We start from the raw sequence: 21,191 nt of genomic DNA on the forward strand, positions 1-21,191 counted from the left end.
GTATATGTCATTTTTACAAAGATTTCAGGGGCACAAAGCTTAAAATGATTATGCAAAGCACAGTTAAAGTAATAAGACAAGTTCAGTTTGCATGATGGTTCTGTACCAGGAGCCTAAATCTGAAGGTAATGCTAAATAGGTTAAAAAAAGAGGGTGGGGGTGATCAGGTGAAATTTGTGTAACCAGTGGACTAGTTCCCTGATCTTGTATAATTGAGTTTTTGTCTCTCCAGAGGCATTTAACTATGTGTAACTGGTGGTATTTGCTATTGAAAAAAATGCCTTCTTGTTCAGCAAGTAGGTAATCAAGGGCTATGCGATTTTCCAAAACTATTGATACTTTAGCTAATGAGTCAAGTGATCCTTGTTAGGTTGCTATTGCTTTGGCTGTGGAATTGACTAGCTCTCCTAATGTTCGGAAAGATTTTTAATCATGCATTCACTGGAACTTATTCCGACCCAGAGGAGAAAGGCTCTCCCTTTGGAGGCAAACTCAGAGTCAGGTAGGCCTCCTGGAAGTTCTCTTTTAAGGAGGCTTAATGGAGTGGGCCAATGGAAGGCTTCAAACATCTTACTCTGTAGCTGATGCCAAGGGGTTGCCGAGTGAAATTAGCAGTAGCACTTGGGACAAGCGAAAAAATTTGTTACCGGATGGACTAAAGGGTCACCATTGTCATGAATGGATTGAAGTTTCTGGTGGCAAACACAACAATTAGGTAAGTGTCCCCCTTTTGTAACAGATTGAAAATGCAGATAAGAGCACTGTCTTTCCAAGAAGAGGGAGAGGATAAGGCAAGAAGTAATAGAGGAAAAAGGTACACAGGCCTGGTCCAGTCATTTTGGGAAGAAAGATGTGTCCTTCAGCAGTTTCCTTCAATTTCTGATCAGTTTGATTCAGCAGTCTCCAGTGCTTTTTATAGGATGGGATGCCAGGTGGAATCTTCTTTAGCTGTGAGATGTTTACCCAAGGTTTGAGTCTCTTTGATGTTTTGTTGCATCTGGGTAGTGAGGGGGACCTTGGTGCAGTCCTTTCCAAGGAAATTCAAAGGCAACCTTTGTTCTTATTGATTCCAAATCAGAAGGGTTGGAGAAAATTGGAAACATTAGTTTGGAGATTTGTAGTCAGATATTAGGGAAACAAGACTTTAGGATCCTGTCCAGCTTATAGATATATAACAAAACCTTAAAGAAAATTAACAGGACAAGAATCTAATATCTACAAAGGTGCAAACATAATTTCTCTCTCCATAACTATCCCCCTTTTATCAAAAGTAATCATAGTAAAACTAATTTGTTTGTATTAAATTTGGCTTGATTATTTACATAAATGCAGTAAGAATAGTGATTGACCATATAAACTCTTTTTAAGGTTACTTTGCTGGAAACTTACAAGCAAGGTACCAGGCTTATTTTTCCAAGAAGTTCCTTAAAATTGGTCATATCTGAGTCTATGTAGCTCTCAAATATTACATTCCAGTCAAAGCCTTGGCAATGTAGTCAGTATTTCCAATTGTATCCTATTATAAGAAGAACAGGTTCTCACTGAATTCAAGTAAATAACTAACTGTACTGTCAGGAAAAAATATTTAAGAGCTTCCGAATTCTGGAAGGATCAGGTAGGAAAAGATAAATATTTCATCTTTGTTTACAATTGCTGTAAGTCACAGATGCTTAAGAGAAAACGTTTCCTTAAATCTGGAAAAGTAAACATTAGGGGACTAACATAAGAAGTCATAAAAATTATAATCATCCTCAAAAAGACTTCATTCAGAAAAGTAAAACATTAGGGAACTAGCGTAAAAAATCATAAAAATTATAATCATCCTCATTTGTTCATTCAGCCTCCTGTAAATCTTGTTGATCTTGATCTTGGGTTAGCAGCTTTATGAATCAATCAATTTTCCATTAAAGTTTTAGAAACTTTTACCCAGTTCAGTGTTATGAACTTAAAGTTATCAGAAACCTGCATTCTAGAGCAGTGGTCCCCAACCTTTTTGGCACCAGGGACTGGTTTTGTGGAAGACAATTTTTTTCTCATGGACCAGGGTTGGGTGGGGAGGATGCTTCAGGCGGTAACGTGAGCAATGGGGAGCGGCAGATGAAGTTTCGCAGGCTCCCCTGCCGCTCACCTCCCACTGTGCAGCCTGGGGGGGTTGGGGACCCCTGTTCTAGAGTATTTGTTAGGGTCTTTTCCAGGAATCTCCTTGAAGACGAAGCATTTTTATAGGAATATTCTTGTAAAGCATCAGAGTAAAACAGTAACTCTCTGTGAATGACAAAAGACTTAAATGTCTGTTATTAAAGATCCAATAAGAGTCCATTATTATGGAATTGACATGGGAATTTGGTAAGTTCTATGACACACATTTTAAGATAATAACTAGAATTATGAATGATAATACACCAGAACATATCAAGATTTCTAGGAATGTCATAATTTCTGAAACATTTATGACATATACAGATGCAATGTAAAGAAGGCTTAGTATTATTTATTTGACAATGCTTCCCATGTAATTTCCCAAATAAGCCTAATTAGTTTAATATCTCCTTTTTAATAAAGAGAGAGAACAGATCCTTCAAGATGCTCCAGAGGCCCTCCAAAAAAATCCCAAAGTTAGTTTAAGGTCAAAAAGACTTCATTTATAGTTTGATTCTTGGGAAGTTTTTAAAAAATATCAAAAATTTTGGACATGACTAAATTGGATCACAGATCATTATAAAATAATATTTATTCATTTAACTAAAGTGGCAAAAAGATTTCAAAGGTTAGAGCATTGTTGCTGGGGCAGGGAGGAATCTGCCTTCTTTTTTTTAAAAGTAGGAGATAAAATTCCTGTGTGAAAAATGTCTTCCCTTATCCCAGAAGAAGAGTAATATTCTTATCTTCCTTGTTCCTCTGGTTATGCAATCTGCTAGGAATGGTACCTGCACGACAGCTACCCCGTTGGGGCTTCCTGACTCCACTTAAAATGAGCCTAATTTATTTTCACAGTATACTTGGGAATCTAGCGACAACTGAAACACTAAACACTACAGAAAGGACCTGGGCTCTGGACTCAGACCATCTAGGTACCAATTCATCCCTCACTGGAGGAAGTTCACTAACTTTTAAACCCTGTAAAATAAGGATAAGATAGTATTACCTACCTCATATGGTTGTGGGAATTAAAAGTGTATTATAGTATTCGGCATATATTGTATGACATGGGCAATTCATTCCTTCTCTCTGAACTTCTGTTACTAATATGTAAAATGAGAAGGTATAGGACTCTACGTGTTCTCTACATTTTCAGGCCTAATGTCCTCTACATTACTGCTTTACTTTCGAGTTTGCCTGTTCCCATCTCTGTTCTTACTTCCAGAGCTTTACTTTCCAAATTATAAATCTATAGTACGTTTCAATTTCATCCCATTTGTATTTTGAAATTGCACCCTTTGTATTTTGTACACACTATCTCATCCCTTAATAAAAACAAATTAAAAATTATTTAAATATGAACATTTTCAGACTGAAACGTGCAGATGGCAGACACCAAATCACTGATATACGTCGCTTCCGCCAGAGCGCTGCCGGGAGTTGTAGTCTGACGCACAGGCACACACCTCCCCGCCTCTCCAGTTTGAAAAGCGGGAGGACGGGCGGGTGGGCGGGGCGTTGAGGCTGAAGCGCGCTCGAAGCCCCGCCCCCGCCCCTTTCCGCTCGCCCGGTTCGCCCTGGAGGGGCGCGCCCGGCCGTGGAAGGGGCGTGGTCTTTCCCTGAGGGGCGGTGCTGCCGAGGCCGGCGTCCTCCGGGAGGTCCTGATTCCCCCCGCGCCGAGGGCGGCGGGAGCGCGGGGCGGGCCTGGCGGGAGGGTGGCGACCCTGCAGGCGGGGCGGGGGCGGGTTGGCTCTGGCTCCTTCTTCCTCCGCATGTGGCTGGCGGCCGCAGAGCAGTTCAGTTCGCGCACTCCTGCCCGCCCGCGTCCCCTTCGGGCTCTCCTCGCGTCTCTGGAGCCATGGCGTTCGCAGAGACCAACCCGGCGGCATCCTCCTTGCCCAACGGCGACTGCGGCCGCCCCAGGGCGCGGCCCGGAGGGAACCGGGTGACGGTGGTGCTCGGCGCGCAGTGGGGCGACGAAGGCAAGGGGAAGGTGGTGGATCTGCTGGCGCAGGACGCAGACATCGTGTGCCGCTGCCAGGTGAGGCGGCCGGGCTCTGATGGGAAGCCGGCCCCTGAGCTCGGGCCCAGAACTCGCATTCACCGTCCAAAATAAGGTGTCACCTTGAGGTTCTTTCCTTTTATTATGAGCTGCGGCGACGTGGAGAAATGGCGGGAGGTCGGAGACCCCTGCCCTGGGGCCTTGGGCTGAGGGCTCGGGGTGGCTCAGGAGGAAGATGCGGCTTGACGGGGAGCCTTTGAGATGCGCGATGCCTGGGGAGTTGCAGTTCTCGGTCTGGGGACAAGTGCTCAAACCCAGGACTGAGGCCGGGGTGGAGGTGGGTTACTGTTCGAATTTGAGGAGCTACCGCCCGAGGCCTGCTGGCGACTCCGGGCGGAGACCCTACGGGGCCGCAAAACCTTCCCCATCATCACCCATCCGCTCAGGGAGACCAAGTGGGCCGAAACGCCCTGAAATCCAGACTCACCACTTCCCCACCTGCAGGCCCCGAGCTTGCAGAGCTTTGCCACCTCCGGGCCACTTTGTTGACATGAGAACCCACCTCCGGGGCTTAGGGCTGTTTGATGACTGTTTAGTGTCCCCGGTTTTTTTACTCGGTACCCGGTATACTAAGGGGTGATTAATTTTACATGTTGGTCCCAGAGGTGGGAATCCCACCCAGCTCTTTTACGATTGAGGCAAGTGAAATACACGAGTGTCAAATCTAGTATTTAGAAATATTTACAGTGTTACGCTCACATCTAGAGTGAACTTTCGGGAAATGGAATGGTAAGGTACTTCCTACCGGGAGACACGTGGTTTTCACTGTAAGCTTTCTTCCTATTTGTCGTTTGCTTTGAAGCAGCCTAGAAGCTAGGCCTTTGTAAAGGCTCTTAGATAACTGTTACCAATTTTAAAATTCGAAATAGTTGAGCAATAACTACTTTCAAAACGAATGGTAGTGTAATATCTGAAGTTAACCACTGCCTGTTTAGGTTGCAAGAATGTTTCTTCTTCATGAACTTACCTGGCACAATATGATGATGCTGTGTACATTCTAACAAGTTCATAGGCCCACTTGATTGGAAGTTTTCTACCTAAAATTGAGTACCATTTGAGCATGCAGAAAAGGTAATCGTAGGCACATCAAAAGTTAAATAAAAATCTTGTTTTTTGCGTGCAAAAATCCATCCTGCCCGTTCCTTGGTTAAGACAGCTGTTGCACCAGTTGCCTCTTAGTATTACCACTAGCACCACCACCAGCACCTCCCTTCCAGCCTTCTATTCCTCCACCCCTCTGGCAACACGCATACCTTACTTAATAACACCCCTAAAGGGGTTGCCTCACACTGCCTTAGGAGCTGCTCCAGAAGGCTGGCCTTCACCTTCCTTTTGTCTTAAAATCAGATCTGGCTGTGCTGTGGGGAAAGAAGTATGAAAATATACCTAACTCTTTCTGGGTAGGAGGGGAGAGAGGCTGAGACCTGTTTATTTACTTCACTGTCATTTCTGACATCTTCCTTACACAGAAATAGTAGTGCTCGGGATCAGCTACATTATGGCTTGTAAGAAGGTTTTGGGAATGTGACCATTTTGCCTTTATTCTGGAAGATCCTCAGTTTTAACATCCCTTTGAAACGTAGTAGAATTAGTTTGTTGATTGGAGAAGGTGCTACTGTGTTACTGTAAAAAGTAATCTTGAAGGAGGTCATGGACCAATCTGATCTGATGCCCTTGGAAAGTCTAGAGAGAAGTGACGGAGAAGGAGCCAAGTTTGGCTTTAAAATGTTAGCTGAGGGCTTCCCTGGTGGCGCAGTAGTTGAGAGTCCGTCTGCCGATGCAGGGGACACGGGTTCGTGCCCCGGTCTGGGAAGATCCCACATGCCGCGGAGCGGCTGGGCCCGTGAGCCATGGCCGCTGAGCCTGCGTGTCCGGAGCCTGTGCTCCGCAACGGGAGAGACCGCAACAGTGAGAGGCCCGCGCGCCGCAAAACAAACAAACAAACAAACAAACAAACAAAATGTTAGCTGAAGTTAGAGAAGAAACATGTGAGCAGACTTGTTAGGCAGACTTTACTCACCGGGAAAGTTTTGACTTACTACCTTCCTTATATAATTTAAAAAGTGTTGTATTCTTCTAGTGCCTTTTAAGAGCTCATCATTAGAAGGATTCTTACGTCTTGTTAGTGCAGGCAGATAAGTAATGAATAGACTTAAGAATATCCCTTGTGATTCACCTTGGTAACTTTATATCATCTGGTCAGTCCTAGTAAGCTGACATCTACTTAGTGAAGTTCTCCTGACTTATAAAATTGATGGTTATGGAATGTTGAAATTCTTAATAAGTATGTATAGAGAGCTGGGAAAAGTCAACTTTAGGAAAAACATTTTGAGCTTGAATTGCCATGTTTGATGATTCAAATTTTGTGTATTATTGAAAATAATATGTACTTTGTTAGAGTTTAAGCAGTATATTTTTGTCATATTCATGCCATAATCTCAGGTTTTATACAGTCTTTCTCCAGAAGTGGTATACACATAATGTATCTCTAATGGAATCATAAAATACGGAATTTTTTCCAGTAAAAATACAGTTTTTTTAAAAAGAAAAGCTGACACTGCATTTAACTATATATTTTAATATTTAAAATGCCTGTTTGGAAAGAATATAAGCAAAACTAGTGGCATTTTCATCATCATAGCACTTAAGACCTGTATTTTAGATTCAAGATTTATAGGAAGTTACTTATAACTTGTTAGATACACTAGATCCTTAAATAAGTGTGTAGGACTTGCATGAAAGGATGACTTAATTTTAAATCGATAGGTCTTTTAAGAAAAAGAGAAGAATTAAGTATAGGACCAATTCCTGGCACAGTTCATTCATCCAACAATCACATAATGAATATCTACAGGGGACCACTTAGCCCCAGAGTTAAAAGCTGAAAAAGGCAGGGCTTGTGCCCACAGGGAGCTTATAGTCTAGTGGACAACTGTTTCTTAAACAAGTATTGCCCAGGGTGGGGATAGAGAAGGGGACTAGTACAGGTTTTTCCGAAGGGTTAAAGTATGGGAATAGGAAGCCTCCTTCCTGGCAACACAAAAATAGTTTTATTAGGAGAATATTACTGGGTTTTTTTCTCCCCAGATACTCTCAAAGTAAACTACTATTCTTTATTTTCTTTATTTTGTTGAGTAGAAACTACAGAGATTTTAACTATTGTACTTTATACCAGACCTTAAGCATGGGCTTATTTATTGTTCTGGAGAAAGTAAAGCTTGGTAGTCTCAGCTACAACTACAGGCATGAAGTTGCCTGTAATCAGGAATAGGTAGAAGAGTATTTCTTTGTGTTTTTTCCCCAGGGCTTTAAAGTTAATATAAAGAGAAAATCTTAACTAAAATTAATTACAAAGGGAAAGTATATCCTGTCACTTGCTATATAAAGTTGGCCATAAAAGTAAACACAATGAAAAAAAATGTTAATTTATAGCTAGATGCTGGTATTTGCTGAAGGCTCTGAAACCAGCTATTAGCAAGTGATAGAGAAATGTAAAAGACATACCAGCCGCAACTGAGGCGTTCTCCTTGAAATAATCAGAAAGGTTGAAAGATAATTTAAAAGAGAATAATTTCAGTGTTTTTTAATGCCTTGACCTTATACAGCTAAAATTATCTTCTAAACCACTTCCCATAATTTTGAAGATGGTGGAGAATTAGCATTTAAGGTAAGCCATTCTTCCAGTGTTATAACAATTGCTATTTCTGTGTCTCCTATCAGGATTGTTTTTTATGTGTAGTATTTCCCAAGTGCCTACATAAGTGTATACCAGAGTGTGGTGTACTTGGTTAACTCCTGCTTTCTCGGATTACTGTGTTTTCCCTACTAGAATGTACGTTTTCTCAAAAAGAGGACTTGTTCCTTTTTTGTTTTCTTCCATAGCATCCAGTACTGTGTGAGGCAGAGAGGAAGTAAATACTCAACAAATATTTATTGGGTGACCTGGATCACCCTTAGAAATTTCTGTGAATTCAGTAGTTTAGCCCTTTCCTGTATTATTTTAATATACCCCTAGACAATTTAATTGACTATTGGCATGAGTTTAACGTGGAATCCCCAACTTTCCTTGGATTAACATTTGTTAAGTAGTATTTTTAGCTAGTATTTTTCACGTACCATTATGTTCAAAGGCTTTACTAGTTTATTTTAGACTTATTTCTTGTATCTATGAGAAAATAGATAACTGATAATTGTATCATTTTTGTGTATTTCCTCAGCAAATTTCAGTTGAATGCTCTGTGATTCTAGTAAATAGTTTTTCCTTGTTGAGGGCAGTAGATCTCAAAGTTTGGTCGATGAGGATGTCTCAAGTTGTTCACTATTTAAACTTATTGTATTAGTGTATATAATATACCATTATCTCTATTTTTGAGGCATATATTTTTTAAATTATATGAGGTTATCTCAGTATCAGATCAATATTATTCTGTTTCTTTAATTTTGGTGAGAACGGGTGGGTTAGTTCGTTAGTTTTAAGTATCTCTAGGAAAAACTTTTGCCTAGAACAAATCTAGAGTGAACTGGTGAATTGATAATATAGTTAATAGCTTACTTACTGTAACTGAATACAAATCTACTTATAGTATCTTTTGGGGACTAGGTCAGATTTTGATTAATGTGGTTGAGCTACATACCAATAAGTGAAGACTGGTGATATTAGAATACTTTTATCTAACGTCAAAGGGATATTGAGGTATTCAGTATTATCTGGGGAAAGCAATTGAAAAGAACAGTAAGTATGTATAGCACACGGAAGTATACTCAATATTTTGTAATAACCTATAAGGGGAAAAGGAATCTGAAAAAAAAAATATATATGTATGGGACTTCCCCGGTGTCACAGTGGTTAAGAATCCGCCTGCCAATGCAGGGGACATGGGTTCGATCCCTGGTCTGGGAAGATCCTACAAGCCACGGAGCAACTAAGCCTGTGTGCCACAACTACTGAGCCTGCTCTCTGGAGCCCACGAGCCACAACTACTGAAGCCCGTTCGCCTAGAGAATGTGTTCCGCAACAAGAGAAGCCACCGCAATGAGAAGGCTGCGTACCGCACCGAAGAGTAGCCCCCCCTTACCGCAACTAGACAGAGCCCGTGTGCAGCAATGAAGACCCAACGCAGCGAAAAGTAAATAAGTAAATATTTATTTAAAAAAATATATATGTATGTATAACTGAATTACTTTGCTGTACACCTGAAACTAACACAACACTGTAAATCAACTATACTTCAGTCAAGAAAAAGAAAGAAAGAAAGAAAGAAAAGAACAGTAAATAGAGGACAGTTCCCATGGCTACTCTGGCTCCAAGACGGAATGGTTCTTTACATTGGACCAACTTTTAATTATATTTAATTCAATATAATAAAATTCCTCTTTAAAAAATAAGAGGTCCCATGAAATTTTTAAAAATGGGATTTTTGTGTCAAGCTTTTAAACACCCTTTTAAAGGAAGAATTTTATTCATGAGAGAAAACTTTTTTAACTTGAAATCTGCAGTTCAATTTCAATGTGTTTAAGAAAATACCTCCATAAATGTAATGATTAAGTGAATTTTTATCAAGCATTTAGAGAGCTGCACAACATTATTGGTTTATGCATTTTTTGCTTGCATGTCTGATCTTCCTGACTATGACCCTGGTCATCTCTGACCGTTGTTTAGTAAGTGTGTATATTAGAGTTTGGTACCTAGAGTCTAGAGCTTCTTAATTAGGAACCTGAGATCCTCCAAGGCCATGCCTCATTCCATTTTCATTGTGAGAAGTTGTTTTATAATGGTAATTTAAGGTACAAAATACAAGGTACTTGAGATTTTTATCATTTGTGTGACATTTATCTGTGTATGAAACTGGAAGGTAACCATAATACTGTAAGGTAAAGTAGATACTGTAAGCCTTTAAGAGATAACTTAGCAGTATACTTGGATGTCTTTGCTAAAAAGAAATTCAGATACCCTGTATATGTTTTCCTATCTAGTGTGTCTGGTTACTGTTGAATAGTTTAATTTGATCAACTTACTGCTAGTAACTTAAACCTGCTCTACTTTGAAATCATAAGCTAATTGCAATTATATGAATGTTTTTATAAAAGAACAGTCATCCTTGTTTATAATTGCTTTATTGCTGTAGATTGCTGTTTTAGTTTTGGCAAATAGTGAAGTGTTTCATCAGGAAAGGGACACAGGCCTTTCAGTGTTTACCAAGAAAAACAGCACAGGTAATAAGCACCAACTCAAAAGATTGTTAGGTTTCTAAGAAGCTTGAAGACTAGGTAGGAAGTGGGAATACTTTCTTGATTGCTGGAATAGTTCAAAGTCATGGAGTCTGAGGCATTGCTGTGCTCTGCTGTAATCCACAGTGTTTACTCTGACTTCTTGACTGATGTTCATTTGGAGCTCTGTGATTACTGTACAGTGTTCATGTATTCAGAGCAAAAAGAAGACAAAGAGAAGAGAAGACAGATACTATTTTAGAGGCCTAAGTGGCCTGAGAAATGCCTCTTGGCTATGTGCATGAAATTGTTAGCCCACAACACTATTGCTAAAAAGAGACATCATTGTTTCGGGTTGTAACACTGCCTTCATCTCCTCTCCCAGCAGAAACTCACTTAGTTGCCCGAGTGATTTGGGGAAGAGGAAGACCTAGGAGCAAACTAAGAAGTTAATATTCGGGAGTCACTTTTGCAGACTAATGTCATTTTGTTCCTGTTTAAATTTCTTTTTTACTTTTCTTTTCTTTTTCTTTTTTTTTTTTAAATCTCTCCTGGACCTTCTTAATTAGAAACTTACACATATCAACATTTCCTGATCCAAACTTTTATTCTAGAGCTGGTCTTGACAGCCTCTGGTTCTGAGGAGTGGTGGAAAGAAACTTTAAAACACTTGTCTTCTGACTTTCTTAAGTTTAAAATTAAATTGGGGGGAAAAAAAGTACACATGGAAACCATATAAAAGAATTAAATACTATTATTTTGAAATATACTGTCTAAAACCCCAAGAAACAAACAAACCAGTGGAGCCCAAAAGTGGTTTCATATTGTGTGGCAAGTCTCTGAGGAAAAACATAAGTCTGTAATGCCTTATATGATATTTAAGAGAACAGTTACAAAATAACTAAATACTAAATAATATTGTATCATCCCTGTATCCTGCAGTACCATGTTTTAGAGGTTTGTTCTTGACAGCATAAATATTAAAATTTAGAAGTTAATCATTTTTTAATTGAAGTATAGTTGATTTACAGTTAGTTTCAGGTGTACATAAGTTAATCATTTTATATTCAGTTATTACTAGCACAAGATGTGAACTTAGAGAGCCAGCTGTATACATACCATGTTGCAATGAGTTTGTTTTGTGAATCATTTGGATTCTTTGTCTGCAAGCAATGGAAAGAGATTGTCTTAAGCAAAATGCCAATATGTTTAAAGGAAGACCAAGATGGCTAAACCTTAAAGTGGCCTGAGACAAAGGCAGACAGCTTCTGGGATCTCAGCAGCCAGAACTGGCAGCCTTTACCTTTAGGATGCTCCCTTAGGTGATAGCCATCTCTGACTTTGAAAATCAAATTCCCAAGAGAGAGGAGCTTGATTGGCTCAAGCTTGGATCAGGTTTCCCTGTCTGGATCAATTACTGTGGCCAGAGGGGATGATTACTATGATTTACAAAGTAAGGGGTGAGGGGGTAGGGAAGCAGAGGGTCTGAACATACAAAAGGTATAGCTGACCTACAGTTAATTTCATATGGGAAAATTAAGAAATGAGGAAACATTAATTCAGGGTGATTCTCATTTGTAAACTATTTTCTAATATCACTGTAGACCTCTAGTGCTTTTCTAGAGGGAAGAATGTTTGGTGTTAAATAGGTTATTATTATTTTAACTATAATTAAAATAATGAGCGTTAGCTGTATTGGTTTTTAAAAACTAAGAGTATATACAAGAAACTTTGCTCTTCATCTTTGAGAACACAGAATTTTAGTTCTGCTCCCCCCGCCCCCATCATAATGTTCTAATTTATTTCAATGAGATACAGTTTTTTCCTGGTCATTAGGAAGCTTATTTGATATTTACATTCAATCTTAATGTAAGAATAATGGTCAAAGAAAATAGGTAAAATAAACACCAAATTAGGGGATGTTTTTGTGATTGTGGTGAGTGCTGATTGGATGACTGGATTTCTTTTTTTTGATATATTCTTTACTTTAATACTATTAATTTGCATTTATTCTTTTTTGGGAGGCTATAGAATGGCTTTATTGTCTCAGACTTGTAGAGTTTTGTTTCCTAAAATTAATCAGGCCATATCAAATAAGTACTAACAATGTCATAGAACTTTATTGGTCACTGCGGGGGAAGCAAAGAAGTAGTGAGTCCTTGTACTTAAAGATCATCTCACATCTATCCCCACTGAATTTTACATTTGTTCTTGTTATTTAATATAAGAAAAAATATCATATAAGGCATTATAAACTTAGGTTTTTCCTCAAAGAGACTTGCCACACACTATGCAGCCACTTTTTTGGGCTCCACTGGTTGGTTTGTTTCTTGGGGTTTTAGATGGGATATTTTAAAATTAAAAATGTTCAAAAATTAAGACATCTGAGATTCATTAAGAAATATTTTCTCTATTGATAATAATTGATCTGGAAAACAACATTAATTACTATTCCACAGCTCCTTGTTTGTATAGCAATTAAGTGAACATATTTGTTTTTTTAGTTAGGTAGTATAAAATATACAGCTATGATAATTAGAGATATTTGTTAAATGCTGCATGAATGACTGGGATTATAAGTGTTATGGGAATTTAGCAAAGCAGCAAGAGGTAGTTACATATAACTATTAGTATGTGATTAATATTGTATCTGGGAGGATAGTTTACCAAATTTGCTTTGGGGAGTCTGTTAAAAGTATCAGTAGAAATAAGGATATATTTAGCTCCCATCATTTATCTGGCCTTCCCAGTGCTACTTAGGAGAATTGTTAAGCATAATTAAACAGGTATGTCCTTGCTACTTATCTTGGTACATACTACATAGAGTTGCCCATGTGAGAAGCATTCCATCACAAATGTGGGAGCCTGCAGTTCAGAGTACAGTTGGCCCTCCATATCCCTGGGGTCTGCATCCAAGGATTCAACCAACCACCAATCGAAAATATTCGAAAAAAAATTCCAGAAAGTTCCAAAACGCAAAACTTGAATTTGCCATGCTGGCGACTATTTAGATAGCATTTACGTTGTATTAGGTATTATAAGTAATCTAGAGATGATTTAAAGTATATTTGAGGATGCACGTAGCTTGTATGCAAATACCACACTACTTTATACAAGGGATTTAAACATTTCTGGATTTTGGTATCTGTGGGAGTCCTGGAACCAGTCTCCTGTGGATATGGAGGGAGGACTGTATCTGCCCTTGTAACTTCGTAGTGGGTATTTGTGGTTGGGTGAGGCTGGCAGTGGTGGTCCTATTGAAACTTCTTTGTTTTGCTCTCTGCTAATAACATGTGACCTTTCCATGGACCTCTGTTTCAGGACACTTTTCCTGAGCTCCCAAGAAGAATTTTGTATATTCCACACAATTTATAAGTATTTTAGGTTAGCGTCCAAGTAGGCACTTCAAATTTGAAGCTTCATCAGGGGCTTTTGGTGAAATGACCCTATACTCAAACTTATTTTATATATGTAGATTTAATTTGTCAAGAAATTCCTTGTGAGTAGCTCCTCAGTTCACCTCAGGACTGTTTTCTGCACAGTGAGTGTTTCAAGATTAGAAGCTATTATACCCCAACTCCCTCTTAGGGCACTAGTGACTGAATATACTAATAAGCACTTACATTTTCTCCCCTAACTCCTTAAAAGGAAAATTTTAGGGTTATTCTTGGGTTTATTTAACCATATTTTCCTACTCAGTCAAACAATATAAATGGGATTTAAACCATATAGTAATCCTTAATAAGGCATTGGTTATTGAAAAATCTTGGGCATTGTTTGAGTGAGCAAGCTGTACACTAAAGTGTGATTTCAAGCCTTCTGCAGCTGAACTTTTCCAGCCTGAACCACCACCTGTATGTAAACTTGGAAGGACTCTAAGAATTAAAGCAATTTATCGCCCTCAAGTCATTTATCGCCAATCACAGCCACCTGCCTCAAACAAACAAACATATCAGCCACTATCTTTCCATCATTACTTCCTGTCTTGGCAAGATATTATCTAAGAGAGTAGTAGGCTTTGTTACACACAAGAACAACCGAGTTAATAATTATTTCACCAAATGACTAGTATATCTGTAAAAATAACTTTGTGTAAATTATTTCACCAAATGATTAGTATATCTGTAAAAATAACTTTGTGTAAAGGAGACTTACTTTAAAGGTCTACATCAAAATTACAGAGTAGATTGTTTTTTATATTAAGCAAATGATGGATTAAAAAGAAAACTGGTTCTGCTTAAATAATAATGCTTTATTGGTTGTTGGTCTCAAAGTCACCAGTACTATTAACAATTTAATACAAATTCATTAAATTTAGTGTTTTATAACAATTTAGAGTAAATAGTTATAATAACAAATTAACACTTTCCTAGGATTTGAGGAAATTTTAGTGAGCTTCATACTCTGAAAAGATTTTTCCTGAAAAGTTGGGGGACGTTTCCTAAATCATAAAAAGTTGTGATAAAAAGGCTAATATTGGTATGAGGGATAGAGTAAAAGGAAAACCGTAAAAACCAAGTAAGAATTGTCCTGTGAGTTATTTAAAAAAGACTAAGTTAAGATCAATATATTCTATGTTTTAAGATTCTGTCAGGATTGGTGATAAACCTGCCAAGTGTGAAATAATAGTGAAGTGTGTACCAGGAAGTGTATTGCAACATTGTTAATAATGACAAAAGGTTGGAAACAATCTGAATGTCTTTCTTTGGGACCAGTTTAATAAATTATGTGTCCATATAAAAAGGAATGTAGTGCAGCTGTTCAAAGGATGAGATGTTCTGTTCACAAGGTTATGGAATGAGCTCCAAGATTTGTTAAGTAAAAAAGCAAGCTGCCCAGGTGTGTATCTTTCCTACCATTTGTATAGGTGGAATAAAACAATGTATAAATGTGTTTGTATATGCAAAATTACTTAGGGAAGGACACAGAAAGCTGATGGTAACAGCAGCCTTGTAGCAGGGAAGGGGAGGGTAGAGTATGGGAAGAACTTCACTTTTTATTGTGCATCCTTCTGTGCCTTTTGTATCATATGCAGATGTTGCCTACAAAAAGTAAATAGTAAAAAATATTCACCTGTTGCCTTGATGGTATCAAGTGAAGGAGGTATTGCTTAACACTACCACTTCTGTCCTTCCTGTGTCTTGTCATCTACCTGTTATCTTGTGGACTATAGGCCACCACCACCAAGTCTTTTTTTTTTTTTTTAATTTACACGACATACACTAGTCTTTAAGCAAGGAATTCTTTGCTCTGTACAGTGCAAAACACAGTGTAAATAAGTATTTGCTTTTTTGAAGATTTTTTTGCAGGACCTATTTTTCTGGCATTTTTGTGAATTCATGATGATGATGGTAAAAGTAAGTAAAATACATTTGTCAAATAGCCTTGTGATCAAGTTAAACTAGTCATCCTCAGGAGATATCGTTTTGATTTTTTTTTTTTAAATGTCCCACAAAGATGTTGTTAAACCTTTTATTTGTTCAAATATATTCCTAGTTTGTTGTTTATTTTAAAACTTTTGTTAGTATTGTGTAGAAGTTTAAACATAATCAAATTGATTTGTGTCTTTTCCCCATGCTTTTTAAACTTAGAAATATTATCTGGTCACTTAATATTCAGTCTCCTTTGTACCTAATTTTTATAATTCAACTTCACATTTTGCTTCATAGAGTGGAAGTTTCACCATGGGTTTATGCTATGATTCTCAGCTTTAGAGGTTCCTTGACCCAGTGTATTACTTTAGCCAGAGATGAGCAGATTCAAGGAATCGGTCACTAACCAAACTCATGAGACTGATTTTAAAATTTAAAAATTATTCTCCAGGATAACCAATATTTGAGGGATTTACTTGGGAGATATCCTCGTTGATAAGTCCATGTAAGAATAATAATTTTAGGTCACAGAGTTGCTTGACACACTCTTAGGACAATGAGAATTATATGAATATTTATGTCAAGTTAGGGTAACTGGATAGATTTTTCTATTTTAAGGATTTTTTAAGATAAATATCATGGAAAATTAATTAGATTGCTACATGTTCCACATAGTGCCAGAAACAGAATAACAAACTAATTGTTCCCTGTACTTTGTTCGCTTTTTTCTCTCTTTTAAAAAGGGATATGGGACTTCCCTGTTGGCACAGTGGTTAAGAATCTGCCTGCCAATTCAGGGGACACAGGTTCGAGCTCTGGTCTGGGAAGATCCCACATTCCGCGGAGCAACTAAGCCTGTGCACCACAACTACTGAGCCTGCGCTCCAGAGCCCACGAGCCACAATTACTGAGCCCACGTGCCACAACTACTGAAGCCGCACGCCTAAAGCCCATGCTCCGCGACAAGAGAAGCCACCGCAATGAGAAGCTTGCACATCCCAACAAGAGTAGCCCCCGCTCGCCTTAACTAGAGAAAGCCCGCATGCAGCAATGAAGAGAAGACCCAACCCAGCTAAAAAATAATAATAATAAAATAAAATAAAAAGTGATACGTCTTCCTATCTTCCAGAAACCTGAACTCTTCAATTTCCAGATCCTGTTAGGAATAACCATTCAAGTAGGGAAAGGAGAGAGGATAGACAAACTATTGTAAAGCCTGTAAAGAATAAGTATTCACGGCAAATACTTGGGTTGCCTTATTGACATTTTAGCAGGAGATCATTAATTCACTTTGGAAGGAGATATATTCCTTGTCATATTTATTGTCAGGTTCATTTTTCCCAATCTTGTATTTCAGGGAGGAAATAATGCTGGCCATACAGTTGTTGTAGATTCTGTGGAGTATGATTTTCATCTTTTACCTAGTGGAATAATTAATCCTAATGTTACGGCATTCATTGGTAAGTATATAAACTGAATTTAGGGACTATTTTTCCCCAATTGATAATAGTGTTTATTTTTCATAATCTAAACTTATTTAATCTCTAATCAAATGATTCATTTATTGCTTATTAATCTTGACAGTGGTACCTTCTGGAATATACCTAACTTTGGCTGTTTTACAACTCTTTTAGATCATTTAGCACTAATAACTTTTTTGGAATGATTACTTTGCATTTATTTCTGATCATTGGCAATCTTAATTGTATAACAAAGTGTTAGATCATCAAATGAATTTTCCAAACACTGTGAAGCATAGTGAGAAATACAAGAGGTCTGTGTTTCATTGACTGGTTCTGAACGCTTATAAGATGCAATCTGATATTTTCTCTTCTAATCTTTCATTTTTAAAAATGCTCATCACAACCCAATAAATTGATTTTATGGCCACTAATAGGTTTGAGTCCCCAATTTGAAAGACTGTGATCTGGTTCAGTTTGCCTAAAACTATATAACTAGTTTCTTTCAAAATAATAGTTTCACTTTGTTTCAAAGAAATTTCAAGTTATATTGAGTGTAGTTTTAGTGTTTTGTATTCTGTGTATTATGTTCTATTATGTATTTACATTATACTACCGTTTAAAACTTGGAACCATTTCTGTGGTAACTCCCTGATAAATTAGAATGTCCTCCTAATCAAAGTGCCTCACTCTTCTACTATTCTAGATAAAGGGTTATTGAAGATGTATGGCTATATTATAGATATAGATGTTTAAGTTTGGGATTTGCTTATTTGTGGTTTTTGTTTTTTAGGAAATGGTGTGGTAATTCATCTACCTGGGTTGTTTGAGGAAGCAGAAAAAAATGTTCAAAAAGGAAAAGGTATGAAAGAATGAGTCTGCTTTGTCTGGCAGCCAGTTTTTTTTGTTGTTGTTGTTGTTTTTTTAATGAAGTATTATTGGGCTCTCATTCCAGAAAAACTTAACATTTTTGTCTTCTACTTTAACATTGCAGATTATTGTAGGACAAAATTTTTAATGTCAGTTATTAAATTTTATTCATTATCATCAGTGTTCTAAACAAAAGACAAACATAACAAGGTCATTGTGTAAGTCCTGATTTTTTACACATTGGTCATCTGCAAACTCTAGGTAGCTAGAATTACTATATGCTGGTGGCAAAACTCTAGGAAATTCACGAGTTCATTTTGTCATTTGTGCTCGTTAGCATCCACTTCTACACAAGCCAAAAATTAGCTTAAGGCAGTCAGAGAGCCACTGTAGCCCATTTTGTGCACTTTTAGTCTCATTTCCTAGAGGATCTGGAACTCCCTTGGTTACTATAACCTAGGGACAAAAGAGGTTTTTTAGGTCCCTGCCTCCAAAGGAGGGAAATGCTTCTTCTATGCAATGTATCCACTTCCATCTTTAAAAAAAAGACTTGATTTCCTGCCTTTTCTAATCTCTTCTGGATTTTTGGAAGTCTGTTTACATTCAGTTAGGCTACCTTGCTAGGGTTTGAGGGGAATGTGGCAATGCAAATGATACACAATTGAGGAAAAGCATTAGTATAGTTCTCCCTTAGCTCATATTTAAAGAATTAAATTCTATTACATCGTTAAAGTTTATTTTTCACGTTTAAAAGTGGCAGTCCATCCTCAAGTGTTCCTAACAACTAAATCTGACTTCACAGAATCCTGTCTTGCTATTATCTCTGTTGTCTTCCCTGCACTTTTACCTGTGTGTTGTGTCTGCCTTTTTAATTGGTCACCTTGAGGTTCCCTTGCTGCTCTCTGCTGTCCTTCATCCCCTTTACAATTTTGCCCTACTCTTTTTCCTTCTGGCCTATCTAACCCAGCTGAATCTACTTTATTGAGTTTCTTTGTAATATTTTGTTATAATATTCCCTAAGCAAACTTTAGAATACGTGTTACATGTCAAAAACAGCTATAGAGCGGGAGGCTTAATAACGTCTTTAATCTATAAGGAATATTTGTAAAACAAATCTTTGGATATTATCAAAATTAACAACTAATTTTTAATATTCAAATACTAGTTTTGAAAATAGGGCTCAGTGGCTTATCCTTAGAATGCATATAGCCTACTAACTTACTCTCTTTAAAGAAGAATATTTAGATTCATTTATTTATTCATTTAACAATCATTTTTCTTGAACATTTATTGGATGACAGACCCCATACTATGAAAATTCATGGCCCCTACTCTCAGGCATTCACACTTAAATGGGGAGACACATGTATCTTCTTATAATTCAGTGTGATAAGTGCAGTAATTGACAGTACTTTGGAGGAATTAGAACATTTTATTATTTTGTTTAATCACACTTTTTTTTTTTTTTTTGGTACGTGGGCCTCTCACTGTTGTGGCCTCTCCCGTTGCGGAGCACAGGCTCCGGATGCGCAGGCTCAGCGTCCATGGCTCACGGGCGTAGCCGCTCCGCGGCATGTGGGATCTTCCCGGACCGGGGCACGAACCCGTGTCCCCTGCATCGGCAGGCGGACTCTCAACCACTGCACCACCAGGGAAGCCCTAATCACACTTTTTATAATTATCTTTTGGGAAAGGGTGCCATACCCAAATTAACTCCCTTTTCTCAAAATTCTCCCCTTGCTTTGAACTTCACCCACGCTCCCTCACATCCCACCCCCCCACCTCTCCACACACACCCCCACCCAACCCCCCCCCCCCAACAAAATGATACTTCCTACCATTTCTGTTTTGGATTCCTGAAAGTATTTTATGCGGCTATGGCTGGCTTGAGTTTGGAGCTTTTTAGAGCAAAACATTTAGAAGGAATTTGTGAATGACTTTGTATAATGAATGACAGGTGAGAAAATTCTTATTAAACATATTTCCTATGCAGAAGAAAAGATGCTAAAATGACTACTTAGGTGAAAAAGACTTTTAAACAGTGTATTTCTAAGGAAATTAAGTCTAAAAATTATACAAAATGTACAATTAAATGTATCTTTTCCCTTCCCTCTAGGTCTGGAAGGCTGGGAAAAAAGGCTTATCATATCTGACCGAGCTCATATTGGTAAGGGGGACGTAATACATTTATTTATAACTGTCTTTTTATCAGAAACATCACATGAAAGCATTTAGTAGCCAATTTGTCTTTAATTTTACTGAACACTAAGTAGGATGAATTGTAATAATTGGGTTCAGATACATGGAATCTTATTCATTTTTTTCTTTTGTTTTTAATAAGGGCTAGGTTAAATTTTACCTATTTCTGAAGAATTAGCTAATCAGATGAATAATTTAAGCAGTATTTCATGAGACATCACTACTTCTATTAAAAAATAAGCCACATTAAAATACAAAGAGCTTTTATTTGCACATATTAATACTCATGTAAAAGTAGGTCTCCCATCGGGCAAGTCTTTAGAGTGATTCATTGTACCTAAAATGTAATAATACTGCTTTTTAAATGATGCAGATTTTATTCAGACTAGCCTTCTCCTCCATTGGTTACAACAAACTGGATTCTAAAATTAATTTCAACCACCACCAGTATATTTGAAGTTTGTTTCCCTGTTATTATCCTATCTCTGAAGTGATAGCATTTTTAATTACCAGTGACATGATTAAGAGGCAATAGCCAGGAAAGAGAAAGAACTATAAACCATGTAAGAACTTCTGGGATTGATTAGAACTCTTAAATTGTCTTTAAATATGTATGTCTCCTGAGGCAGTAGCTGCTCTAGTTTTAGCATTGACCTCCATTTAAGAGGCAACCCCATCAAAATTTTCTTAAGTACCTCCAAATAACAATCACAGATTTGAATACTATGCATGGGAAATCAATAAAATAACTTATTTGAAGTAAACTGTACTGGATTGACATACAGCTTTTATGTGAAAACTCCCTTTTCATTTCATAGTTTGCCATAGGCTTCTTAATCTATAAAATCTGAAAAGAACAATTTGTGATTACCACTGCAAAAC

The 21,191-nt window shown here is 37.7% G+C and overlaps 1 protein-coding gene across 1 annotated transcript in view; it reads left to right on the forward strand.

Moving 5' to 3' along the window:
- The first annotated feature begins 3,802 nt into the window (after positions 1-3,802).
- ADSS2 (adenylosuccinate synthase 2) overlaps positions 3,803-21,191 on the forward strand; it is a 40,438-nt gene continuing 23,049 nt past the window's right edge. The window contains exons 1-4 of the mRNA XM_030868532.3: positions 3,803-4,180; positions 17,138-17,240; positions 18,034-18,102; positions 20,227-20,277. Coding sequence (XP_030724392.1) covers positions 3,998-4,180; positions 17,138-17,240; positions 18,034-18,102; positions 20,227-20,277 — 406 coding nt within the window. The 5' untranslated portion in view covers positions 3,803-3,997. The remainder of the gene's footprint in view (positions 4,181-17,137; positions 17,241-18,033; positions 18,103-20,226; positions 20,278-21,191) is intronic.

The sequence above is a fragment of the Globicephala melas genome, chromosome 1, assembly GCF_963455315.2.
Source record: "Globicephala melas chromosome 1, mGloMel1.2, whole genome shotgun sequence".
Classification (NCBI taxonomy): Eukaryota; Metazoa; Chordata; class Mammalia; order Artiodactyla; family Delphinidae; genus Globicephala; species Globicephala melas.